General features: G+C 64.3%; 11 protein-coding genes across 11 annotated transcripts; 5 read left to right on the top strand and 6 right to left on the bottom strand.

The window, feature by feature from the left end:
* Positions 1-834: 834 nt before the first annotated feature.
* On the bottom strand, positions 835-2,186 carry PFL1_01526 (uncharacterized protein; the record flags this gene model as incomplete). The annotated part of the gene is made up of 2 exons (XM_007879028.1): positions 835-1,655; positions 1,934-2,186. 2 exons carry the CDS (start codon positions 2,184-2,186, stop codon positions 835-837), a joined length of 1,074 nt encoding a protein of 357 aa, XP_007877219.1.
* Positions 2,187-3,501: 1,315 nt separating this feature from the next.
* Positions 3,502-4,829, top strand: PFL1_01525 (uncharacterized protein; the record flags this gene model as incomplete). Its single annotated transcript, XM_007879027.1, has 2 exons — positions 3,502-3,703; positions 3,823-4,829. 2 exons carry the CDS (start codon positions 3,502-3,504, stop codon positions 4,827-4,829), a joined length of 1,209 nt encoding a protein of 402 aa, XP_007877218.1.
* Positions 4,830-5,067: 238 nt separating this feature from the next.
* PFL1_01524 (uncharacterized protein) lies at positions 5,068-7,425 on the bottom strand (the record flags this gene model as incomplete). Its single annotated transcript, XM_007879026.1, has 2 exons — positions 5,068-7,014; positions 7,174-7,425. 2 exons carry the CDS (start codon positions 7,423-7,425, stop codon positions 5,068-5,070), a joined length of 2,199 nt encoding a protein of 732 aa, XP_007877217.1.
* A 1,277-nt stretch (positions 7,426-8,702) lies between these two features.
* On the top strand, positions 8,703-9,378 carry PFL1_01523 (uncharacterized protein; the record flags this gene model as incomplete). The annotated part of the gene is made up of 2 exons (XM_007879025.1): positions 8,703-8,830; positions 8,991-9,378. 2 exons carry the CDS (start codon positions 8,703-8,705, stop codon positions 9,376-9,378), a joined length of 516 nt encoding a protein of 171 aa, XP_007877216.1.
* Positions 9,379-10,053: 675 nt separating this feature from the next.
* Positions 10,054-10,778, top strand: PFL1_01522 (uncharacterized protein; the record flags this gene model as incomplete). The annotated part of the gene is made up of 2 exons (XM_007879024.1): positions 10,054-10,181; positions 10,301-10,778. 2 exons carry the CDS (start codon positions 10,054-10,056, stop codon positions 10,776-10,778), a joined length of 606 nt encoding a protein of 201 aa, XP_007877215.1.
* A 728-nt stretch (positions 10,779-11,506) lies between these two features.
* Positions 11,507-12,757, top strand: PFL1_01521 (uncharacterized protein; the record flags this gene model as incomplete). The annotated part of the gene is made up of 2 exons (XM_007879023.1): positions 11,507-11,795; positions 11,925-12,757. 2 exons carry the CDS (start codon positions 11,507-11,509, stop codon positions 12,755-12,757), a joined length of 1,122 nt encoding a protein of 373 aa, XP_007877214.1.
* An 88-nt stretch (positions 12,758-12,845) lies between these two features.
* PFL1_01520 (uncharacterized protein) lies at positions 12,846-14,098 on the bottom strand (the record flags this gene model as incomplete). The annotated part of the gene is made up of 2 exons (XM_007879022.1): positions 12,846-13,701; positions 13,797-14,098. The coding sequence occupies 2 exons, from the start codon at positions 14,096-14,098 to the stop codon at positions 12,846-12,848; spliced, it is 1,158 nt and encodes a 385-aa protein (XP_007877213.1).
* A 437-nt stretch (positions 14,099-14,535) lies between these two features.
* PFL1_01519 (uncharacterized protein) lies at positions 14,536-15,646 on the top strand (the record flags this gene model as incomplete). The annotated part of the gene is made up of 3 exons (XM_007879021.1): positions 14,536-14,665; positions 14,770-15,418; positions 15,523-15,646. 3 exons carry the CDS (start codon positions 14,536-14,538, stop codon positions 15,644-15,646), a joined length of 903 nt encoding a protein of 300 aa, XP_007877212.1.
* Positions 15,647-15,761: 115 nt separating this feature from the next.
* On the bottom strand, positions 15,762-17,135 carry PFL1_01518 (uncharacterized protein; the record flags this gene model as incomplete). The annotated part of the gene is made up of 2 exons (XM_007879020.1): positions 15,762-16,975; positions 17,096-17,135. The coding sequence occupies 2 exons, from the start codon at positions 17,133-17,135 to the stop codon at positions 15,762-15,764; spliced, it is 1,254 nt and encodes a 417-aa protein (XP_007877211.1).
* Positions 17,136-18,992: 1,857 nt separating this feature from the next.
* Positions 18,993-19,848, bottom strand: PFL1_01517 (uncharacterized protein; the record flags this gene model as incomplete). The annotated part of the gene is made up of 3 exons (XM_007879019.1): positions 18,993-19,128; positions 19,265-19,428; positions 19,543-19,848. The coding sequence occupies 3 exons, from the start codon at positions 19,846-19,848 to the stop codon at positions 18,993-18,995; spliced, it is 606 nt and encodes a 201-aa protein (XP_007877210.1).
* Positions 19,849-22,122: 2,274 nt separating this feature from the next.
* On the bottom strand, positions 22,123-22,873 carry PFL1_01516 (uncharacterized protein; the record flags this gene model as incomplete). Its single annotated transcript, XM_007879018.1, has 3 exons — positions 22,123-22,258; positions 22,354-22,517; positions 22,643-22,873. The coding sequence occupies 3 exons, from the start codon at positions 22,871-22,873 to the stop codon at positions 22,123-22,125; spliced, it is 531 nt and encodes a 176-aa protein (XP_007877209.1).
* Between the last annotated feature and the right edge of the window lie 1,909 nt (positions 22,874-24,782).

Here is a 24,782-nt window from a genome sequence, read left to right as displayed (position 1 = left end):
CTAAAAGTCTAGATTTGTATTCCCTTTTGGAATTACCAGGGCCCGCTCAGCGCGTCTGGCAGGCCAGCAGCGGCCCGTCAGGGTCCACACCGTCCAGCAGAGACAAGCAACGCGGCAGCCAAGCGACTTGGGGAGCCTTTTGGAACCGCTAACCCCTAAGCTCGTCTTCCATTGACGTGAGAGCCCAAGGCTACTGTTGTCTAGCATTTACGACGCCTATCGACAGATCACCTTGCCAGCTCACTTCCGTAGTCATCCTTGACCGTGGATGCCTGCCAACAATGCTCACAGTTGCCCTCGGTATCAACCCGCTGTTCCCGAACCTCGCTCGCGCCCCTGACAGGAGCACCGAAGCGATCGCCCTCCGACGCGCAGAGACTTCTCCGCTCCTCGGACAATCTTCTGCGCACCGCTAGGTCGACCGTTACATCAAGGTAGGAGGGTTAGTTAGGGTTTGGACTAGGGTTAGGGTCTGGGCCAGGGTCAGGGTTAGGCCTGGGGGTTACAGGGGGTCTCTCCAGAGAGCCATTCTGTTTTCTCTGCACAGAAGTTGAGTGTGGTTGTAGAAGATGCCAGGTGGCTTGCAGCAAGGGTGTGTTTGGGTTGCTCTGATGACCTGGTGGGCCTGCCAAGATGTCTATGGTAGTTGCAGTCCTTGCCTTGTTGATGTGGCCCTGAATTTGCTCTTGCTTTTGTTCCATGGTGACTGTGCATCATTCACCATAGGGTGCCATTGCCGGGCGGGTGCAAGGGTCATTGAGCCACAGCAGGGCTGCTAGTGCTGTTAGGGTGCAGTGGCATTCTCATTTCATTTCTCGCGAATCCAACGAGCCGCTACGGTGGGGTGGGAGAAGGGGACTCCGTCTCCGCTGCGCGCTCACGCTCGCGCTGCTCCCTTGCGCGCTGGGCCTCGAGGATCTTTGTAGGCCACCCCCTTCGCTTTCCGCCGGCCTTTTTCCTCCTGCCGACGAACCTCGGTACGTCGATGGGCGGGCGCGGGATGCCGAGCTCCTGGCGCATCTGGTTGATGTCGCGCTCCCAGCACTTTTCCCACTCGACGCCGATGAGCGGGCTGGCGGTCCTGCCGACGTGGGTGGCCCAGGGCACGAGGGTTCTGAGCATGTCGAGTTCCCGGAGAGCGGCCGAGTCGCTGGTCGCTTGTTGGACGGCGTGCTGCCGTTGGTCTGCGCCGGCGAACAGGGTCGAGGGCGGTGGGAGCGAGGCGATGCCCGATGCGAGGAGGCGGAGCGTGCCGCCGAGCGCTGCAAAGCCGGCGACGGGCATCTTCATCTGTGCGACCTCAAAGTACTTGATGACGGTCTCGCCGAGCTGGGTGACGGGCATGCGGAGGAGGAGGTGGTAGAAGTCGTGCGACTCGCGGTAGCGCTGCACGAGAAACTTTTGCTCGGTGGTGGGCATGTAGTCGGCCTCGGCCCTGCCGTCTGGACCGACGCCGTTTTCCTTGAGCCACTCGATCCATTCGCGTCCGAATTGGCCGCGTTTCAGCTGCGAGAGGTACTCGACGTCGACCGTGTCCGAGTTGATGGATGGGCGCTGGACGAGGAGCCTGCGTCCGGACTCGGTGGAGCGCATCAGGGCGAGGAGGTGGGGCAGCGAAGGGGGCGACGAGACCTGGGTGAGGATCGAGAGGAGGTCTGCGGGAGGGGCCAAGTTGCGAGACGTGCAGCGGGTACCGGGTGTCGAGCAGGAGCGCGCGAGGGGCAGGGTGGTGAGGCGTAGGGCGAGCGTGATGCGTGGAGCCAGAAGACAGGTGAGGCGCAAGCGCAAGGCATGCGTCGAGCGTCGAGCGTCGAGCGCCGAGCAAGAGTGGGGTGGAGGAGGGAGAAGTGACAAGGCGTCAGCGATGATTGGTCTCGACTGGCGGGACAAGAGCGGCGCTGGGCGTAGCGGGGACGACGCAGCCTCTGCTCACCTCCGCGTGCGGGGTTGTTGAGGAGGCCGAGCGCGCTGCCGGCTGTGAGGAGGAGCTTTGCGGTGGTCGACGTCTGCCGGTGGTCGACCTCGTCGATGCGGCTGCGGGGTGCGGCGGCCGAGCGGGGTGCGTCGTGGGAGAGGGCGCGGGTTGCGGCGGGGGCGAGTCGTACTCGGGACGAGGTGGCGACTGGGGACCTTGGGCCGACGCAGAGGAGGGCGAGTGGCGACGCTGTGCGGGTTGTGGCGTGCATTCTGGGCGGTGGCAGTGGGGGCGGCGGTGACGGTGAGGGTGACGGCGACGGTGGGGAGTCGTGGTGGCGGTAAATTGGAGTCGTGTGGCGGGAGCAGGCGATGATGAGAGGGGCGGAGCGCAGGAGCGCAGGGGTGCGTGGGCGGTCCACATTGGGCCTTGGTTGGGCGGATCCGAGGGGGCGTCCGCTCGCCTCCACCTCAAAGTCCAGGCGATGTTTGCTGTCGCGGTCAGAGAGCAGAGCGCCGCGCCTTTGCTCCAACGAGAAAATTGAGCGGCTGTTTGCCTTTTCTCCTTTGGCCTCGCCTCGACGTCCCCCCCACACCACCACCAGCACCACCACCACCACCATCTCCCTGGCCCTCGCCGCGCCAACCCGCTATGAACACCTCGAGCCGCTCAAACACCGTCCACGGGCTCAGCGGAAAGGTGACTGGCCTCAAATTTATGCAGAGGAGCCTACAGCAGCAGACGCAGTCATCGCCGGCACCATCAGCAGCTCCATCGACGCCCAAGGCCACTTCCTCGTCAGCGGCAGGAAAGAGTAATCGCTTCGCGGCCATCGCAGACGCAGCCTCGCCAGCACTCTCGTCGACATCCTCTTTCGGCAGTCCAGCGGCGCAATCACCCGGTGGACCTGCATCCAACGCCGACGCAGAGCAGTGGGTCGTGCCTCTTGCCAAGCGACCAAAGATCGCCAGCAGCAGCACCAGCAACACCGCGCAGGGCACGCACAACGACACCCCGGCAAAGTTCCAACACGAAGCGGGCTGGGACGCCTGGCTGCTCGAACGCGAAAAGCACGACTCGGCAACCGCCTCGACATCATCCTCGTCGTCGTCGGCTCGACCCTCCTCGGCTAGAAGGACGTTTGGCGTCTTCCCCGATCAGGAACAGCAGCAGCGAGAGCCGCAAGAGGACGACGACGCATCTAACGACGAATCGGGCAGCAGCGACGACGACAGCGACGACGACCGTAGAGGCCAGCCCCACATCGACGACTCGGGCGACGAAGGCGCACGCACACCATCGGCACGCAAGGGCGGCCCTAAAAAGGAGTTCCTCAAGCCCGGGTCATTGGCCAAGGGCGGATCCGGCCAGTCCAGCAGCGGAAAGGTCAAGAGCAGCGCCAGCAGTAGCAGCAGCGGCGGCGGCATCAGCGGAAGTCGCAAGAAGCAGGACGAGATTATCACGGCCCGCAAAAAGGCCGGCGGCATCAGCAGCAGCAGCTACAGCAGCAGCAGCCGAGGCGGCGCACGCAGAGGCGGCATCAGCAGCGGTGGCAGCCGAGGCGGACGAGGCGGCCGAGGAAGACGATGAACTGCTCCCCGCGCGGGCTCCTCGAGGCTCGACGGCGCGCCGAGGCAGAGTCGCAGCGTCAAGGATCGAGTGGAAGCCGAGGTGGCGGCGGCAAGGGTGGCGATGAGCGGGCCCCGTGGCAAAAGGTGCTCTGGAGGCCCCAGCCGTACCCGGACAACTACGTGGCCCCCTCGTTTCTCGATCAGCTGCGCACCAACAGTGAGTTTTTTACGACCCCTCATCGTCGTTGTCGTCGTCGTCGTCGCAGCTGCACAGTGTCATGTCGCGACGGTGCCGGTCGCTGACCAGCCCCGCCCCGCCTCGCCGCCGATCCCCAGCCTCGATCCGCCTGCCCACCCTGGTCGAGCTGGTTCTGTCGTCGCTGCCCATCTCGCAGCAGTTTCTCACGACGATGCTCTTCGTCTCGGCCTTTATCCACCTCTACTCGGGCCTCGTCACGGCACCCTCGCTGCTCGTCGTTTCGCTCAGCGCATCGATGCTCGCCTGGACCACGGTGCGGGTGCGCGACCGGGTCGAGTCGTCGTTGCAGCGTTGGCACCGCACTTCCTCGGCCGAACCGTCCGGCCCACGGCGCACCCGGCTGCAACGACGACGACGGCAACAAGGCCGCAGGGACACGAATCCGGTGCTGGGGCTCGTGATCCTGGGCTTTGTGCTGCTCTCGCTCTCGCCCGTGCTCAAGACGCTCACCGAGGCCACGACGAGCGACTCGATCTGGGCGCTCTCGACGCTCCTCTTTTCGCTCCACCTCGTCCTGGCCGATTACCGCCTTCCGCTTCCGCCTCCGTCTCCACCTTGCACACGGGCGTTGACCGAGGCTGGCGACGGCGGTGGCGGGGCAGGGACTGAGGGGTTTACGAGTGGACCGCCGAGGACGCTGGCTTCGACGCTCAGCCTCAATGCGGCCGTGTGCGGCTCCGTCGTCCTGGCCTCCCGACTCCGGTCCGACGAAGAGGTGTTTGCCCTCGTCCTCTTTGCGGGTATACTCTTTGGTCTCGGACCCATCTGGCAGAAACGTCTCCTGTCGCCAGTCAAACCATCGACTTGCGCTACTACAGCAACAGCAGGCGCGACCACGACGACGACGACGAGGAGGAGGACAGCGACACTCGTCGTCTACACGCTGCTCCTCTACGCCACCGTCATGGCCTCGCTCCTACCCCTCGATACCCGCGCCCCGGCCGCCTTTACCTCGTTGGCCGTGGCATTCGTCTCGGGCCTCTGTCCCGCCTGGATGCGCTGGGCCCAGCGATGGAAGATGGAAATCAAGGGGCCCTGGGATCCCGCCGTGCCCGTCTTGTCCAATCGAGGTCGGGGTGGGTGAGCAAGGGGAGGGGTTAGGAGGATGGATCGATTGAGATCCGCCAAGGGGTGGGATGAGCAGGGGTATGTATGACCAGGCGAATGGATAGAATAGGTAGATGCTCGTCGCCGCCATCCGATCCAGTTGACACGGCCCAGAGATGGCCCGCACCGCACCGCACCGCACCGCACCGCACCGCACCGCACCGCACCGCACCGCACCGCACCGCACCGCACCGCACCGCACCGCACCGCACCGCCTAGAGATCGGCGAGCTCCGAAGCCGATATGTCGGAAAACTGCGACCACAGCTCGTCGTCGTCGCCTTCGACCCTCGCTGTGTCGTCCCGGACGTCGACGTCGACCTGCATCTCGAGCTCGACTTGCACCTCTGCCGTCGCCGTCGCCGCCGCAGCAGCAGGAACAGCAGCAGCAGCGACAGCAGGAGCAGCACCGCCCTGCGCCTCCACTCGGCCCTTCCTCGTCCGGATGCGCTCGTCGACCTCGTCGGCCATCTTCTGGCGCCACTCGCAGCCTTCCTGCCACACGCAGTGCCAGCACCGCCTAGTTTCGGCCGGCGTGACGCCGCGAAGCGCCCTCGAGCCGCGCCACAGCTCGAGCGCGTCGACCAAAAACGCCTGCAGCCCGTCTGCGTCGTGCGCAAACGACACGTGGCCGAGGTAGCGCCTCGGCTGCTTGGGCTTCTGCTTGCTGCCGCCACGGCTCGGATGCCGCTTGCCCTGGCGGTTGAGCGTGCTGGGCTGGTGGATGTAGCTCAGCGTCAGCGTGCTTTGCATCACCTCGTGCGGCGGCGGCCCCGGCGTGGCGGGAGTGGCTGGAGTAGGGGGCGCCGCGCTCGTCGCGTCGTCGGCAGGCGGCCCACGCGGTTCCTCAGTGGCCGTCGCATTCGCAGTCGAGAGTGAGCTGCCCCGCCGGGCGTCGTCGACCAGGTCGCACAGTCCCCGCTCGAGAAGCGCGACAATGTCCGAGAGCGTGCATCCCTCCGAGGCGGCCGCGCCGTCGCCGCCGGAACGGAGGGCAGGGAGGGCAAAGAGGTCGCAGCCCCAGCTCTCGGCCAAAGGGAGGGCGGAGGCGAGGAATCCGGACGAGAGCGTCTCGTGGGGCGACAGGGAGAGCGACTCGAGCGTCGCAATCCAGTCGATGGGCGTGGCGTGAGGATCGAAGCTCATCTCGGACTGCGAGGGGGCCTGCCCGCGTTGCGAGGCGAGCGCACCTAGGCACATGCCGTCGAACAAGCGCTTGTAGATCATGCACTGCCGCCGAGCCTGCGCCTGGTCCTGCTCGGCGGGCAGAAAGGGCGACACCCGCGTCTTGGTGTCGGAGAGGAAGTAGCCCCAGCCTTTGCCGTCGTTCGTGACGAGCATCTCGGCGTCCTGCGATGGCTCAGCAGATGCCATCTGCATCGGCGCCGCGGAGGCAAGGGCCGACTCTCCGGCAGGTGCCAGTTGGGACGCGGGGCCCGGAGAAGCGTCGGCGGACGTTGACTGAGACGAGCTGCCGGCGGTGTCCGCGATACCTTTGGCACCGGCCAGCTGCGACGAGCTGACGGCGGGGTCCGCTGTCCCCTTGGCATCGGTCTTTTTTCCCGGCGGGGTGAAGCCGAAGCCCTCGAGTTTGGTCGTCTTGAACTTGGCATCGGCCTGGTCCTCGGCCGCCTTGGCCTTCTTGGGTTTGCGCCGCTGTTCGCGCTTCCACTCCTCCTGGCTGGCCCACACCTTTTGCTTGGCCTCGGCTGCCTCGCCGTCGACCGTGTCGGCAACACCGCCTGGTGCGCCCTGGTCAAGGGGCCTGCGGACGACCTCGTCGACGACGCCGCGGACAAGCTCGCCCTGGATCCAGCCGCAAAGTTCGAGCTCGCGAGCGGCGCCACCGCGATTGAGCCACTGCAGCTTGCACCAGGTGTCGAGCAGCCTGGCGGCCCACGAGTCTTCCTTTGTGGACGTGTCGAGCTGGACGGCCTCGCCGGGCTGTGCCTCCCACTCGAGCTGGGCGTGTACGGCCTTGCCCTTGTCGAGGACGCGCTCCTTTTCCTCGAGGACGGCGAGCGAGGGCTGCAAGGTGGCGCCATCGGGCGTGGTGATGGCGGCGGGTCGCTGGGATGCGGGGAGGGTGGAGAGGGCGCCGATGACCGAGTATTGGTAGTTGTACTCGCACCACGAGGGCGAGGTGAGCTCGGTGACCGAGAGCTGGGTGGCCGGTCCAAGTGGCAAGGAGGGAGTAAGGAAGGCGAGCAGATAGGGGCAGGGCGAGGGCGTGGGCGAGGGCGTGAGTCAGCTTGCGAGGTGGGTGGAAGAGGGATGATCTGGAGGGAGCCAGTAGGGGCGAGCTGCGTTCCTAGGACTCACGTAGCCTTTGCGGCGGAAGTGATCCTGCAACGACGAGGGCGGGGACCACTTGCGTCCTCGGCGGGAGCGGGAGGGCTGGCTGGTCTGTGATTCGGCCTGGGACTCGGTCGGTGCTGCATGGGCTTTTGCGAGGGCATCTTGGGATTGCGAGGACGGCGGTGCAGGGACGGCGGTCGGGCCTTTGTCGACGACGAGTTCGATGGAGCGTTGTTGCGGCGTCGAGGTGGTGGCCATGGTGGCGGCGGTGGGCATCGAGTGGGAGTGGATGCGATTAGCCGGACCCGGAGCCGATGCCGGTGCAGGTGCAGGTGGTGCTGTCACAGTGTTTGCGCCGTTGTCGAGATGCAATTGGCGGGCCGACCGATGTTGGGCCGAATGGTTGGCGTGTCTGGCGAGTCATTGGAGAGCCTGGGACGATGCCCTCTTTGCTGGCCCGCGGTGGAGGAGGATATGAGGCATGGATGAGGTGGGGGGGGGTGTTGCTCTTGTGAGGTTGGATCGGGGCGTACAGAGGGGGGCAAAAGACTTGGCTGGTGGTGGTGGTGGTGGTGGTGGTGGAAGGTGTTGGTGTGGGTGGCAAACGCGCGCGCGAGTCGAGGCCAGGAGGCCAGGCCGACGCTGGGAATTGGCCTCCACACGCGAGCAGCCAGGCAGAGGCGGGGCGTGGCGGGGCGTTTGGCCTCTGTTTGGCCGCACAACCGCGGCGGCTGAGGCTGAGGCTGAAGGCTCGCGCTGGCCAAAGGGGAGCGGGCCAACTGCTTGCTTGGCTGAGCAGGCCATATGGCTTGCCCAACTGGGGCCAGCAACACGGCAACGACGAGGCTCCCCCCTCTCGCTTCATATCCGTTCAACAGGGCCTCGACAGATCACCAGTAGGTCGGACGATGCCACCATCCACTCATCCCTCGACGTGACCCTCGCAGCTCCTCGCCCGCCGCGGCTCAACTTGGATCGACAGAGAGCAGGGCGCAACCAGCCTCGCCCGCCACCCGTGACGACGAATGGCAGCCGCCAACCATCCCTTTGCCAAGCCAGCGACAACGCCCCAAGACTTCATCGTAACATCCCTTCAATGCCCCGACCGATCGCCGGTGAAGCGCCACCAACGACATCGCCTCCTCGTCCCGATTCGTCCCATCCCTTCCCTTCCCTTCCTCTGCCACTCACCGTCGGGCTCGTCGCCGCCCGGGATCCAGCATGCCTCGACCGAGCCAGAACCATTTCTTGCCCGAGAGTGATCCACATGGACAGGCCTCGGTCAACATGCCGCCCCTCGACCCGTGAACGCATCCCTGTGCCTCGATCGACGTCACGCTGTCCAGCTCTGTCTGTGTCTGCCAGGCGTCGTGGCTGGCCATGTCGTCGTCGTCTACAAAAGGCAGGGATCCAGCGATGTCAACCACCTCGCCACCACACAATCCTCACATCGTCGCTCACCCACTCTCGTCCCCTCTCTCACTCTCGTCCCCTCTCTCTTTCCCGCACGCTAGTCTCTTAACCACTCGATTCTCCGCCGCCGTCAGCCAGCCATGAAGTTCAACTCGCTCGTCTTCGCCGTCGCAGCGGCCTTCGCATCGGCCCAGCTCGGCCAGGCCGCCCTCATCATCTTCAACAACATCGAGAGCTTCGAAACCGTCTCGAGGCTCGTGGGCAGAGTGTAAGTCGCCAGAGGAGCGTCGGCCACGGCCACGAGGCTCGCGCCGTCTCTCATTGGCCGTCGACCAGCCCATGCTGACGTCCCAGCGGCCCTGCCACCCTGTACACGCGCTCGCCCCTCTTCCCTTTCTTGTCCATTTCACCCCGCCGCCACACGGCAGTCCGGGCATGCCGGGCCACAGCTTCGAGGCCAACCCCAACGGCGGGTTCATCATGCGCACGCACCAGCTCAACGACGTGTTCCCCAACCAGCTCATCCGCGCCCTCGAACGCAGGCAGATCCTGCACCAGGTCTACAACGAGGACGCCCACCTGCACGCCCACGGCCTGCCCTCGACGCCCGGCTACTCGGCCCACACGGGCGAATCGGGCGTGTCCGAGGAGGTCACGTCGAGGCGCAGGCAGACGCCCGGCTCCACCCCCTCGAGCCGCATGCGCGACCAGCAAGACTACGACTACGGCTACGCACCCGGATCCGTCGACCCCAATGGAAATGACCTGCTCAACCACTTTGACTACCATGCCGGCGGTCACAACCCGTGGGCCTAGGCCGCGAGCGCACGGCACGGCACGGCCTTTTTTTACCCGGTCCTTCATTCCGAGCAAGGCTCCGTTTGGCAGATCAGAGGTCGTCGCTTTCTTCTCCGTCCCTCGCCATCCCTTGGCAGATCAGAGGTCGTCGCTTTCTTCTCCGTCCCTCGCCATTCCTTGGCAGAGTTGAGCCGTTCCTGTCTGGCCAAGCTGTCCCTGCTCCGCTCAGCGTCCTTGCTTCATCAAAGCCGTCCACATTGCCTCTGACCGTCCCCCGTCCGCTTCAGGCAGCCATTTCCCTTCGCTCTCTCTCCGTCCACTAATCCCTTCTCGATCCAAGCACTCCTTTCCCCTCCCTCCTTGTCCGTTCTCTAATCACATTTCGATTCTTCCCGTTGCCATTGTCGTAGCGCCCCGCCCCTGAATACACTTTTTTTTTTACAAGATCCGGCGAGCAGCAGAACAACCACGCCTGCCACGAGGTGGCCCCACTCGAGCTTCGGGGCGTCGACTGCGGTCTCTACGCAGATCTTTTCCCTCGACTAGCTGCAGAGACCTGAAGAGCGGTCTGTAGGCTACATGGAAGGGGTATAAGACCTCGCTTGTGCGACATCGATCCACCGCGCCGTGGCATCTACACCACCTCGCTCTTCCATCCTTGCCATCCCTGTCTCCTCGCCCGTTCACGCAAACATGAGGTGGTACGGCCTCCTTTCTCGCTTCGCAGCGGCGATGCTGTTCCTCGCTCTGCAGACGCAGGCTGTACAAATCAGCATCGACGGCTCGCGTCTGGCCGAGTACATCCACGTCTTGAGCACGCTGTGAGTCGTCGGTGGGCAGCCGTGAGCCTGCATCCTCTCCGATCCATTCACACCAAAGAGAGGGGGCAAAGTCTCACCATGACCGACCGAACGACCTCCCCGTCGCACTTCACCCGCAGCTCCGAGTCGCACGCAGGTACGATGCCGGCGTACCGTTTCGGATCCTTGCCGGACGGAACTGCCTTTGTCAAGACCGCCGAGGGCGAGCGCGGATTCCCGCCCGTCGTCTACCGCACCCTGCGGGAATGGGAGCTGCGTTTCGAGGATATCTCGAAGCGTCGCGGCATGGCCTCGCCGTCGACCGCCAGCGTCGAGCAGGCGGAGCAGGCGGGATCTCACTTTGACGCCGTCGCCGAGCCCCAGCGTGGCGCTGCTCCGGCGCGATCGGGACTGCCTCCCCGTTCCCGTCCCCGTTCCCGAGCCGGTGCGAGCGGGAGCGAAAGTGCACCCGCTCCGCCCGACCTGATCTCGCCCATGGACCCGCGTCATCCCTGGAGAGGCAACTACGTCTCCCAGCCCACGGCGGCGCAGTATGACCGCGATGGCGAAGACCTGCTGCCCTACTTTGAGGAACAGGCGCGTGGTCGCAACTTCTAGATCGGCACCTCTCTTCCTCCCTCCCGACTTGGCGTGGGCCCAGATGCCCCGGCGGCGCTCAAAACGATGCTGATGAAACGACAAACGGCGCAGGGTGGGGCGGTCATTTCTTCATGGCGCTGTATCGTGTTCGTAGATGAGGAGAGGGGGCGGAGCAGAATGAAACCCATCGTGCTGCCAATGACCGTCAGCAAGCGTGCATCTTTTTGGCAGCCCACCGGTCGAGCTCCGGGGCGTCGTTGGGCCCAGCTTTCCGATGTGGTCCCTTCCCTCGCTCACAGTACGGCAGAGATGGACGTATGGTGCGAGATGATGGAAGGCCGCTCCCGTCCGGGGCGAGCGTACGTCCTCGGGGCTGTCGAGGTACAGCAGGGTGGGTCGATGGGGACTCGACACACGCAGTCGTTGATTGTCGACGCGGTGCTTGCAGGTAGCTCGCCTCCCCCTCTGCCTCGGTATCGTCTCACAACCCTCTCGTAGTGGACTCGGCTCGGTTCGCCATCTGACATTCCTCTTTTCCTCCCATCTTCGCCGCTCTCTTCCTCTTTGGCCCTCATCCCTCCGCTTTCTACCCTCGTCCGTCCGCACCTTCACACCTCCACCGTTCCACCGCTCCTCCTCTCCACCGCTCCTCCTCTTCCCTTCTCGAGCCGGTGCACCACTACCAGAGCATCCACGTCGCCCGTGTCCGCCGACCCATCCACATCAACCAAGTTGTGGTCAAGGACATGAAGCTCCTCCGCACCACGACCACAAATCGGGCGATGCGGGTGGCGTTGCTGCTCGCGCTGCTATCGAGCCACCTCCTCGTCGTCGTGTCGAGCCAGGAAGCCACAGGAGTCCGCGGCGCCTTTGCGCCCGTTTCGGCCTTCTTCGATAGGACGTGGAGGCGAATCGGCGGCAGCGCGCGAGTCGAAGGGGCTGCTGCTGTCCCCGAGTTCACAAAAGGCGTACCGCCGCGTGGCTCGTCTCGATGGCGTTGGACGCCCTTTCAATTGGCGAAGAAGACGTCGCGTGGTCAGCAACGAGAGGAGGTGCCTGTGAGAGCGGGTGTCGAGGCGATACCGGACAGCACCACCCCACAAGACCCCGCACACGGTCGTCGTTCGTCAGCCTGGAGACCGTCCTGGCTTCCCTGGCCGACAGCGGAGTCGAGGGCGCAGGAACGAGCGCGCTCCTCGTCGCTGCGCGTCTCGACCATCCTCGTCGCAACCGACGCCTCTGCAGACGCACAACGACGTCTCTTCCTCATCGACCGCGAACTTCAATCCCGCTCCGCCGACGCACAGGCCGGTACGAACCCGACGCTGCTGCAAAAGATGATGCGGTTCCAGGTGCTGGCGTCGCGGGGTCGAGTCAAGTTCCACTACGGCTCGCTGACACGGAGCGCCTTTGGCGGTCTGACCGCGTCGTGGCGCGTCATCGAAGAGGTGGACGCCATGTTCGAGCGAGGGCTGAGCAGCGTCAACGATCTCGCCGCGTTCCAGGGACGGCTGGACGAGGCGCGACTGCTCCTCGCCAAGACCATCTTCTCGCACAGCCTACTCCAGATGAAACTCGGTCAGCTCGACAGGCTCGCCCAGGCCGAGCCGGCCGCCGCGGCCCACCTGCTCGAGGCGAACAGCGGTGGCAATGGCGGCATCCATTACGTCACCGCTACGGTACGGGAGGCCGTCGGCGTCATCGACGCGCTCGAACGGGATCTGGCAGCACACCTCGAAGCGAGGTTCAAGCTGCTCGAGGCGTTTCGATCCAAGGCCGACTCGCTACGGCAGCCGAAAAGGCCGTGGTGGCGCCTCGGCAGGCGGCCTGGTCCCACGGCTGCCCGGATCAAGCTCGAGGATCTGGATCCGAGATACCTGGCTGACGCCTCCGCCATCGTCAAGGCAGGCGATGGCTCGGAAGACTTTCGACTGGGCACGTCGTTGCTGCTGCATCGGGAGTGGATCGTCGAAAGGCCAGCCACACGGGCCAGATAGCGGGTCGTGACTCGGTGAAGCCGGCAGAGGCCGAGTCGCTTCCGCACTTATTTTGGCCGGCAGTCATTTCTTTGCGGGCTAGGCCCCTCTACTTCCTTCTGAGCTCGTTACAGACCGCCTCGGTGACGTCGTCGGTGGTGCACTTGCCGCCGAGGTCGGGCGTGAAGATGGCCTGGTGGCAGATGCGCTCGATGGCGCGCATGAGGCGGGCGCTGGAGTCAGCCTCTCCGAGCCACTCGAGCATCATGGCAGCGGACCAGAATGCGCCGACGGGGTTGGCGGTGCCCTTTCCGGTGATGTCGAAGGCGGAGCCGTGGATGGGCTCAAACATGGACGGGTTGGCGCGCGTCGGGTCGAGGTTGGCGGTGGGTGCGATGCCGATGGAGCCGGCGAGGGCGGCGGCGAGGTCCGAGAGGATATCGGCGTGGAGGTTGGTGGCGACGACGGTGTCGATGGACTGCGGGTGCATCGTCATGCGGACCGTCATGGCGTCGACGAGCATGCGGTCCATGTGGACGTCGGGGAAGTCGCGCGACACCTCGAGGGCGACGTCGTCCCACATGACGAGGCCGTAGCGCTGGGCGTTGCTCTTTGTGACGACGGTGAGCGTCTTGCGCGGTCGGGAGCGGGCCGTGGCAAAGGCGTGGCGCATGATGCGGCGGACGGCGGTGCGGGTGAATACGGACACCTCGGTGGCGACCTCGTGGTCGTGGCCCGAGTGGGAGCGGCCGCCGTGCCCGGCGTACTCGCCCTCGGAGTTTTCGCGGATGATGACCCAGTCGAGGTGCGAGGGCGCCGTGACGCTGCGGAGGGGCGACGAGATGCCCGGGATGAGGCGGGTGGGGCGCACGTTTGCATACTGCTGCAGCGGCTGGCAGATTGCGAGGCGGAGGCCCCAGAGCGAGATGTGGTCCGGCACGTCTGGTGCGCCGACGGAGCCGAAGCTGGGTGGGGCGGCGGGGGAACGAGGAAAGGAGGGCAAGGTCAGTTTGGATGGAAATGGAAGAGGCAGGAAGGAAGGCGTTAAAGGAGCGCGCACAAGATTGCATCAAATTGGCGGAGCGTGTCGAGGCCGTCTTGTGGGAGGAAGCGGCCGGTGCGCTTGTAGAGGTCGGATCCCCAGTCGAAATCGACGAAGTCGAGGTCGAGGGTGCCGGCCGAGGTGTGTGCGAGGGTGTGGAGCACCTTTACGCCTGCTTGGATGACTTCGGGGCCGATTCCGTCGCCGCCGATGGTGGCGATGCGGTGGCGTGTTCCCGGGCGCACGGCCGAGGGGTCGACGGGCATCGAGGGCGTCGGTGCGGATGCGGGTGCGGGAGGTTGTGCTTGGGTGTCCGACATGGTGGTGGTAATGGTGGTGGTAGAGATGGCGATGGCAGTGACCGGGGGCTGAAGAGTGGAGCCGAGATGGTGGTGAGAGGGTGCAAAGGCCAAAGACGAGACAACAGAGGAAGGAGCCCAGACGGGGACAGCGAGCCAAAGGACAGGCAGGACAGAGTGCGGGGTGCATAAACCGCCGACGTGGGCGTCGGTCAATTGCCCGCGGCCGCGGCACCCTGCAGGAGGGCACAACAGGCATCACAAGGCCAAATTGGCCGAGTCTTGTTTGCGCGGTCTGTGCGTCGGTCCCCCCCACCCCCTCGATTGCCCCCACGCTGAACCTCGTGGACCGCGGCTTTGCGGAGCGACCACCACCACCACCACTACCGCCACTACTACCGCCACCGCCTGCCACCTTCCGCTCGGCTTTCGACGTCGCACACGCTGCCGCAAACAGTATGGCACCATCACCATCTCGATCCACCGCAGAGCACATCCAGTCCTTCCTGCTCCGACACCACTCGCAGCGTGCCCAGCGCGGCATCCACACCCCCCTCATCGTCGGCCTACAGGGCCCGCAGGGTTCAGGTGAGCATCTCCGCCGCCTCGCCCTGCGCCACCATCCATCAGCTCCCTAGCTGAGACCACCCCCTCCCCCTTTTCGCCGCTCACCCTCGGACCACCTCCACCAGGCAAGACGACAGTCACGCGCAACCTCGTCGACCTCCTCGCCACACCGCCCCACAGCCTCCGCACCGCCGCACTCTCCATCGACGACTTCTATCTCACCCACGCAGAGCTAGACGCGCTCGCACGCGACAACCCCAACAACCCCTTGCTCCACGGGCGAGGCCAGCCGGGAACCCACGACGTCGACCTCCTCGCACGCACCCTGGCATCGCTCGCACAGGGCCAACCAGTCGACGCTCCCACCTTTGACAAGAGCCTCTTCAACGGCCAGGGAGACCGCTCAAAACAGACGATACCCATCCCGCCCAACCAGGACATCGTGCTGCTGGAAGGGTGGTGCCTCGGCTTCCGACCCCGCGACCAGGATGACCTGCTCGCTCACGTCGACGCAGCCCGTCGCAGCAAGGTCGCAGCATCCTCCTCGCCGCCGCCCTACTTTCTCCGACACTCGGACGACAACCTCGTCGAGATCAACCGCCACCTCGCGCGCTACGAGCACCAGTTCTACGACAAGATCGACGTCATGATCCGCATCCTGCCCGACTCGCTCGACAATGTCTTCCGCTGGAGGCTCCAGGCCGAGCACCAGATGAAGGCCCACAACGGCGGCAGGGGCATGACCGACCAAGAAGTCACGACATTCATCCAGAGGTGCGTCCGGTGGTCAGGTCCCGCCCCTTCCCTTTGACCGCTTCCCCCCTGTCGATCCGATGCTGACTCCTCCTCCTCCTCCTCGACCTCGCGCCCTGCTGCAGGTACATGCCCGGCTACGAGCTTTGGGGGCAGAGCACCGAGCGCAACCTCGAGCTCTGGTCCGGCAGAGGGTTGCAGATCTCGCTCGATGTGCAGCGGCAGGTGACTGGCGTCCAGGACTTCTAGCGGCGTCGCTTGCAGGCAGGCAGGCAGGCAACATGGAACACGGGAACCAAGTCTATGATTGCAAAGCGAGAACGATACGAGGTACGAGGCACGAGGCTGGAGCGTGCCAGCCCACCTATATGGCCGCGGCGGTGAGCGACACGGCCGAGGGTGGCAGAGCGACCTGGCAGGCGACGGGCACGACGGCGGCCGCCGCCTTGCTCTTGAGGTCCATGTGGCGTGCGAGGTCGAGGAGGCGGGTGGCGTAGCCCGTCTCGTTGTCGTACCACGCGATGATCTTGTACCAGTTGTCGCCGAGGCGGCACGACGCGTCGGCGTCGGCGATGCAGCTCTCCTGGCGACCGATAAAGTCGGACGAGACGAGGGCGAGGTCGGTGCTGGCGAAGACGGTGGCGAGGGCCGGGTCGGAGGCGGCGAGGCGGTCGAGGTTGCGCATCATTTCCTCCTTGGACGGGCAGGGGCGGCTCAGCTGGACGGTGAGGTCAATCATGCTGACGTTGCACACGGGCACGCGAATCGAGATGCCGTGCAGCCTTCCCTCGGTCCAGGGCAGCACCTTGGAGAGGGCCTTGGCGGCGCCCGTCGAGGTGGGTATGATGTTGGCGCTGGCGCAGCGGCCGGAGCGCCAGTCGGTGCGCTTGCTGCTGAAGCCGTCGAGCACCTTTTGCGACGCCGTCGAGGCGTGCACCGTCGACATCATGCCCTGGTCGACGCCGTAGAGGCGCTCCAGCATGTGCACCAGCGGCGCCAGCGCGTTGGTCGTGCAGCTGGCGTTGCTCACGATGCGGTCGGCGTCGGCGTCGAAATCGCCGTGGTTGACGCCGTACACGAATGTGCGCGCGTCCGACGAGGGCGCAGAGATGATGACGTACCGCGGCGGTGACGGCGGCGGCGGCGGCATCGGCGTCGATAGTGAAGTGACTGCGGTCGAAGCGGAGCCAGTCGAGGCGGCCACCGTGGTGGGTTTGGGAGCGAGGTGGGCAGAAGCGGCCTCCTTTGTCTTCAGCTTTCCCGTGCACTCGAGGACGATGTCGACGCGAGCCGCCGACCAATCGAGCTTGGTCGCGTCCCTCTGGCTGAACAGGAGCGCCTTGGCCAGCACGGTCCTCTCGGCGCCGCTGGAGGGCGAGTAGACGACGAGGTACTGCTTCCGTCTTCCTTGCTCGTCGGCGTCGTCGAGGATGTCCATGCACCCGGCGTACTTTGATGTGCCGTGGGTGGTGTCGTAGGTGAGGGCGTGGATGAGGTACGCGGCGTCGTCGCACGTATGGTTGATGGCGACGATGTCGACGTCGGTGCGCTCGAGCGAGGAGCGGAATGCCGAGCGACCTGCAACAGCACGCGGCGAGGCGGAGCGAGGGTGGTGCGATGTGGTGCGTCAGCGGACGAGGGCGAGGACGACGTGGGAGGCATGGCATGACATGGAGACAGGGAGGAATGATCACGTACCGATGCGCCCGAATCCGTTGATGCCGAGACGGACTGTCATGGTCGTGTGCGATGCTGGTGCGGCGGTGAAGGGCGTCTGAGCGATTGCAAGTACGCTGGTTACTGGCTGCTGGCTGGTGACTGATGGCAGATGATGCTACTGCGTTGCGGATCGACCAGGAACATGACGGCAAGACGATCGAGGAGCGTATATATCCTCGCGGCCGCGTCTCGACGCTACGTCGACCCGCCGTCCCTCCGAAGAGGTCCGATGCACCAGGCAGCAGGCGGCAGTAGCCGCTTCCATCCTACCCGGCCTCATAGCGTCCGTATCCATCGATCGTGGCTGAGCGGGCGTATGAACGCGGAGGAGAGGGTGTGAACGAGGCACCGAGGTATGGGTGGAAGAAGGATGGCGGAAGAAGGATGACGGGCGGGCGGCAGTCTTCGGAAATCGATCCGCAGCGGACAGCGGGCGGAGGGAAGTGCGGAAGTGCGGACCTCTCCTGCGCGCCCGCCGACGCGGCGCCTGTCATTCGGCACGGAAAGATCCGCACCGCTCCCCGCTCGGTCGGTGTGGTGCTGCCCCCCGCTACGGATCAACGTTTGACACCTCCCCTGACCACCTCGCTCCTCATCAGGCGGGCTCAGTTTGTTCCGCATCGATCCGCTTGCCCCGACATCGTATCGTGGTCCTGACGATGCCGTATCGATGTCATGACTGGCGCACCGTATGTCGTCGAATAAGACCCGCGCGGCCCCCACGTCGTTGCCACGTGGCCTTGGACGGATTCATGCATGCTCCGGATGCCAACGCATGCCGCAGCCCGAAGACGCAGCGGGACACCGGAAGAAAGTTGGAAAAATGGCCACCAGAGAAAGGCTGACCCGGACGTAACTACGGCCTTGATACGACCGACCGAGACCAGCCGCTTCGCTGTCTTCTTCACTCCGAATACCGGTCTTGCTCCCTGCTCGCGTCTCCTCGGGGCGGCCTGGCAGGCACATTGGCTTGCAAGATGCGCGGCGGGCAAGGGTATGGCAGCGTAGGGCAGCGCCCGACCGCGCAGAGACGTTGACAGACAAGCGCTGCCCGCGCGTGCGCAGATGGGAACGAGATCGATTCAGACCAAGCAAGAGGCTAGAACTAGGGTGGAGGTGACGGCAACAAGACGACAAAGGGGCAGGAGAAGGTTGTATCGCCGCCACCCTCTCGAGGCGAGGCATGTCGTGGTTGGGTTGCTCGCTCCAGCAGGCGTACCAAACGCCAGCCAAGATAGTTGGGGGTTTGAGCTCCGGCAGTGTCGGAGAGGTGTCAAGGGCAGCCCGAGGGCGCTGGAAATAATGGCCGATGGCACTCGTTGCGTGGCCCAGTTGGTAGAAACAGTCGGGCCAGACTGGTTGGCGCACCCCAACGGCAGGAAGGCCAACTCTGGATCAACCGAGCTGCAACACCGCGCGCTGGAAGTCGCGACTGACTGAGCCGGACCGGAAAGTCGCAGCTATGGCAGGGATTGCCAGCAAATTTATGGGTAGTCGTAGCAAAGGCGGACCGACGCGCGGCAGACGGGCGGGCGGGTAGAAGAAAAGAACGGCGTTGCTTCGGAACTCTGAAAAGCTCGCCGGTCAAGGGATCGTCCCGGTCGAGCTGCCCAAAAAACGTCTAGAGGGCGAGGTACAGGAAGCGTTCCGAAGCTACGGTGGAGTCCGGAAGAAGAGACGGGCGACAACCAAAAACCAAAGGGAAACAATCTGAGAAGGTACGCAGCCAACGGAACCATTTCGTAGCCAGAGGCTCGACGGACGAGCGGCGCCCGGCACTCGCGACAGACCAGCTGCACAAGCGCCAAGGTGCCCCCCATACGACTGAGATCGACCGAAGTCGGAGGGATGGTGGATAGACTCCGGTGTCGGAGAATCAGGCGCAGTAGATGTCGCTCGTCTTTTTGTCAAACGAGCAGTTGCCCTGGGTGATGGTGGCAAGGTTGATGTAGCCGCCGTCGCCCTGCGAGTTGAAGTGGTTGTCGGGGCCCCACATGTAGAAGCAGTCGTAGCTGTCATAGACCCGGGCCGCAGAGCAGAGCGGTATGGTCAGCACGAGGAAATCAACATCCGTGCCCCGAGACGAGGGCGGTGACGACGGCGGCGACGACGGCGGCGACGACGGCGGCGACGACGGCGGCTACTCACTCGGTGTTAAGGTTGCCAAGACGGAACTCAACACTGGTGACGGGCGTCATCTGGCTGGGCCTGGAGACACGGTAGGCCATGTTGTAGCACACGGCGGCGCGGGCGTTGCGGGGCCTCCTGGCCCACATGGCCGCGACGGTGTTCTTGGTGAACCTCTCGCGGGCCTGCAACACACGGAGGCAGCAACGGCGGCGGCAGCGACCAGGATTGTCAGCGCTCGTGTCTCCCTTGGCTCTGTTGATAGCCGTCTCGTTCACCGCCCGGCACGCAACACTTACCGAGTTCCACTGGCCGAGGCCGCCGAGAGTCTTGAACGCCTGAGCGATGGCCTCGGCGACAGCGGCATTGCCGACCTGCTTGATGATGTACTTGGCCGCCACGCCGGCCACGGCGCCCGCGGCGCGGCTCTCCAGGGTGTGGTCGTCGGCCTGGTCAGGGATAGCGGCGAAGTTCTCCAGGGTGTTGCCGTCGGCCCGGGCAGCGACCAGGGTGTTGCCGTCGGCCTGGGCAGGGACAGCGGCGGCGTTGGCCATTCCGGTGACGGCGAAGGCGATGGCGAGGCTCGAGGCGCTGAAGAACTTCATCTTGGGCTTGGAAGAGTTGGGTGGATTGGGCGAGGAGGGCCTTGCGAGGTTTTCTGAGGAGCGTGTATGGAAGAGAGAGCTGGAGATCGCTGAGGAGTGATTGGATGGTTGATGGATGGTGAGGGATTGGTGGCTGAGACCGGCCCTCTTTATAGACGTCGACGACCAAGGTCATGTCGATGGCGAGGCACCCCACCTACCTGAGCCCAGCAGCAAGCGCATCGACGGATGCCGATGGCGAGACATCCGACCTACCTGAGCCCAGCAGCAAGCGCTGCGACGGAGAGCTCGACGCGAAGGCAGCAGAGACGAATGCGCAGCAACGACGACGGCGCCCTCACCGACAAAGACAGCCCCTGAGGCCGGAGAGTGGTCTCGACCGTATCGAGGACCTCAGCGGCCAGCTTCGTTCTCCTGGCTCGCCAGTGAAGGCATGCTGGTTTGCAATGTCAGTCGTTCCGTAGGGTCGGCGAAGTCACGTACCAGCTTCCTCGAACTCGACACTTTCCTGTTGCTCACGCTTGCTTGCACTTCGGAAGCCCGTGGCGTACGGCGTCGCTCCTGCGACGACTGTCCATAGAGGCTCTTTGCGCGAGGTTGTCGTGGCGTTCGGCGCCAAGATGTCGTTTGGACAAGTCATCTCCGCAAACTGACGGTGTCGCGCCCCCGTGGAAGTGTGTATTACTGAGCCTTGGTCGGAATCCGATCCGTTACGCCCCATGGCTCGCCGCTGACGTACCTCTCGAGGAGCCATCAAAGGTTCTGGCGTTCTTCATCACGGCGAGGAGATGTGTCGATGTCGTATCGAAGCCGGGGAAGCATGCCAGGCGTTGGTCGGTCGGGCGTCGGTCCAGGCGCACAGGTGCGTAGAGTAGGTATCTGCGGCGGCTCCGGCTTCATCGTCGCTACAAAGTGATGCCGTAGCAATGTCGGCGAGGTGTAGGGCCCAGACATCGACTTCCGCCCGAACGACAATCCAGGCGGCCAAGCCTTTTGCATCGTACAGTCAAAGCTGTCTATAAGCGCGCCACCCTATAAGCACACTTCTGCATTAGCACACCTTTTCGAAGAAACAGGAAATCTTCCGCCGATATTTGCTCTTGTCAGACACATTCAATTATAAGCATCCTAATTGATGCTGATTCTTAGAACTGACCTCGTTTCGTCGGCCAGCAGCAGCAGGACTGGTGCTTGTTTTGCTAGCCAGCATATGATCTGACGAGGTAGGAGGGCGTCCATTTGGCCGCTAAAAATGCGTATTATTGGCCAAAGAGCAAACTTTCAGTAAGGCGCTAGCGACCAAGCCCATCATATCTGTTCGAAGAAACAGAGTTCGCCCCTATAGGGAGCTTTGACTGTACGTACCAAGATCGACCGCCCTTGCATTGATTGTCTCTGAGGGCGCACGGTAGTGCGGATGTCAGTGACGGCGGCTATCGTACAACGGTACGAAGGGGCGGATGGATGCGATCAAGATTAGGGTTAGGGTCATGACCCTGACTCCCCTCGGGCCGCGTACTTCTTGTTAATTAAAAACTGGCTGCCGAACCGAACCGTTCGGGCGCCAAGACGCCACTCAGCCGCCGAGACGCCTCTGGCCAAATCAAGCCAGGCCAGGCCAGGCAGGCAGGCCGGGATCGGTCTAGAACCTTAGGTTCCATCTTTAGCCGCCGTCGCGTGGCCGCAATGGCCTGCCTGGCCTGCCAGGCCACGCCGAGTAACATATATACGTACGTGCCTAGAGCCTTGCCAAGCTGGACAAGAGGGGCACTGCACTTCCCTTGGCGCCGAAACACCCCCACCACCCCGGGCGTACGCCAGGGGTACATTTGCGCCTGCGAGTACGAGCCGCCCGCATCGTCGTCTCGAATCAGTTGCGTACTGTGCAGCCACAAGTGGGTCCGCAAGAGAAGGCTGGTCCGGACGTACGGCCCCTCGTACGCCCGACAGGAGCTAGCCGCTCCGCTCCCTTCTTTCCGCCGAGTACCGGTCTCGCTGCCTGCTCGTGTCTCTTCACATCACCCAAAGGCAAGGCACAGAGAACATTCCCAAAGCTGGTTAGAGGCGACAGAAGGGACGGGCGATGAAGACAACATGAAGATTCAAGAAAGATCGAAGAGGGCGCTGCAGTCAAACAGGGTCGCGCGTCGTGGCCAGAGTCGAGACTCGTCCGACGAGCGGCACCCGGCGCCTGCGCCAGACCGGCTGCGCACAAGCTTACGAGGTGGGCCCGTACGACTCGGGTCGTCCGAGGCCGGAAGGACATGGACCGACTCAGGCGCAGTAGACGTCGCTCGTCTTGCCGTCAAACGAGCAGTTGCCCTGGGTGATGGTGGCGAGGTTGATGTAGCCGCCGTCGCCCTGCGAGTTGAAGTGGTTGTCGGGGCCCCACATGTAGAAGCAGTCGTAGCTGTCGCGTGCCGGTGTGCAAAGTAGAGCGGTATGGTCAGCACGATGGACTCAATGCCCGTGACCGAGACGATGACGGCGGCGGCGTCTACTCACTCGGTGTGAAGGCTGCCGAGAGAGAACTCGACCTTGGTGGCGGGCGTCATCTCGTTGGTGTTCGAGACGGTGTAGCCCATGTTGTAGCACACGGCGGCATGGGCCTGACTCGGCCTCCTGTCCCACATCGCCTGGACAGTGTTCTTGGTGAACGTCTCGCGGGCCTACAGCACACGGCGGCGGCAGCGACGAAGGTGTCAGCGACGAGCGTCAGCGACGAAGGCGTCAGCGCCCACAATTCCCTTGGGTCTGTTTGTGGACCATCGCAACCACCGCGCGCAACACGTACCTGGTCCCACTTGCCAATGCTGCCGAGGGTCTTGAACGCCTCAGAGATGGACTCGGCGACAGCGGCGCTGCCGATGGCCTTGAAGATGAACTTGGCAGCCGCGCCGGCCGCAGCGCGGCTCTCGAGGGCGTTGCCGTCGGCCTGGCCAGCCTGGGCGGGGATAGCGGCGGCGTTGGCCATTCCGGCAACGGCGAAGGCGACGGCGAGGCTCGAGGCGCTGAAGAACTTCATCTTGGAGTTTTTTGAGAGAGTAGGGTGGATTGGGCGAGACGGGCCTGGCGAGGTGTTCCTGGGGAGCGTGTGGGGATGAGATGGATAGCGCTGCGGAGTGGTTTGGTGGCTGATGGATGTCGAGGGGAGGAGAAGGTTGAGAGCGCCTCTCTTTATAGACGTCGACGATCGAGGTCAAGACGATGGCAAAGCACCGGACCTGTCGACAGCGAGCGCTTCGACTGTCCACTCAGACCATCGAGATCTCGCTGGGATCATCAAGGCGGCCAGAGGCATGTACGCAGCAACGACGGCGGCGCCCGCACCAACAACGACAGCCTCTCTGCGGCTGCAGGGTGATCGCGTCCATATCGACGACCTCAGCGGTCAGCTTTGCTCCGCCGGCCCACGACTCCAAGAGTGACGGCATGCCGTTTGCCATGCCAGTCGCATCGTAAGGTCGACCTGGTCGGACGTACCACCTTTCTCGAACGCACACGTCCCTGTTCCTGACGGCCGGTGGCGCTCCCAGTGCTGGTGGTGCACGGCCTCGCCGCTGCGACGACCGCTCATTGAAGCGCTCCGCACGAGCATTGTCGTGGCGCCGGGCCAAGGTGTCGTTGGGACGTGTTGGCTGCGCCGACTGACGTTGCCATGCCCGTGAAACTATCTTTGAGCATGGCGGGAGCCCATTGGTGACGCTCCGTGCCCCGTGGCTGACGTCTAGGTCGAGGAGCCAGTATTGTCCTGCGAGGCGAGGCGGTCTGTCGAAGGTGGATCGGAGCCGGGCAGCATGGCTTGTAGAGTCCGGTCGAGCTTCGCTCCAGGCCGACAGGTATCTGCAGCGACTGCGGCTTCATCATCGCTGCAAAGCGATGCCGTAGCAACGTATGTTCAAAGGAGCGTCGCCGATGTGTGGGGCCGAAACATCGACCTTTGCGCGAACTGACAATCGAGGCAGCCAAGCCCGTTTGCCTCGTACGTACCAGGGTCGACCGCCCTTCCATTGTGACTGTGATTGAGGGCAAACAGTGCCGATGTCAATGGCGGCAGCGGCTATCGCATGTAGAGGGTACGAAGGCGGCGGTCGTCGTGACGGCAGCGGCGGTGGCGGTGGCCACGACGCGGATTATTCCCCGCGGTTGGCGCAGACCAAAGCTGAAACGCGAACCGAACCGTTCGAGGCGGGGCGCGACTCAGCCGCCGGGAGGCGATGTCACAACGTATGTAACCCCGTCTCTTCTAGGAGATGGTGGTGTGAAAGCTGGATTGCCAAATGCGGAGGTGGGCTCGGGAGACCCCTAATTGAGGTCTGCCCGCTTAGTCAGCGCTGGGGCAATGCCTCGGAGCCGACAGCGTGACAGCCGACGGCCCTGGCCGGGATCGGGTCCTTAGCTTCTTCTTCATCCGCCGTCGTGCAGCGGGCGGTCGGTCGGGCGGGCGAGCGCGGTTGCGTGGCCAGGCCCGCCCGCCACGCCCGCGTATACGTACCGGCCTGTACGTACGTACTTCGGGCCTGCCAACCTGCACAAACGGGCGGGCTGCGCCTCTCTTCTCGCCGAGACATGGCCCCGGCGTGCGCCGAAAATACGTTTTGCCTGCGAATGGGTACGGAGCCGCATTGTCGTCTTGAACGCGTTGCGTACGACCCCACGTGGGCCGAACACGGTGTAGGACGGTGCGATTTGGACGGCCCCAATGGGTTGTGTCCAGCACGTTCCGATGCCCTCGCGTGGCCGGGGCGTACCGGGGCTCCTTTGCCCTCCCTCCTCGTGGCCGTTCTGTCTGATACGAGTCGATGGTCCGACGAAGGTGCTCTACTGAACGCCCCGCGGGGAGCAGGGCAGCAAAGTCGGGAGGGGGGCAAGGCGAGGTGACTCGCCACCACATCGACCGCGCTCCAAAATTGCCGGTCACGCCCGCACGAGCG

This window comes from Pseudozyma flocculosa (assembly GCF_000417875.1).
Source record: "Pseudozyma flocculosa PF-1 unplaced genomic scaffold scaffold00003, whole genome shotgun sequence".
NCBI lineage: Eukaryota > Fungi > Basidiomycota > Ustilaginomycetes > Ustilaginales > Ustilaginaceae > Pseudozyma > Pseudozyma flocculosa.
Note: the sequence above shows the minus strand (reverse complement) of the source record. Positions and strands in the feature narration are given on the sequence as shown.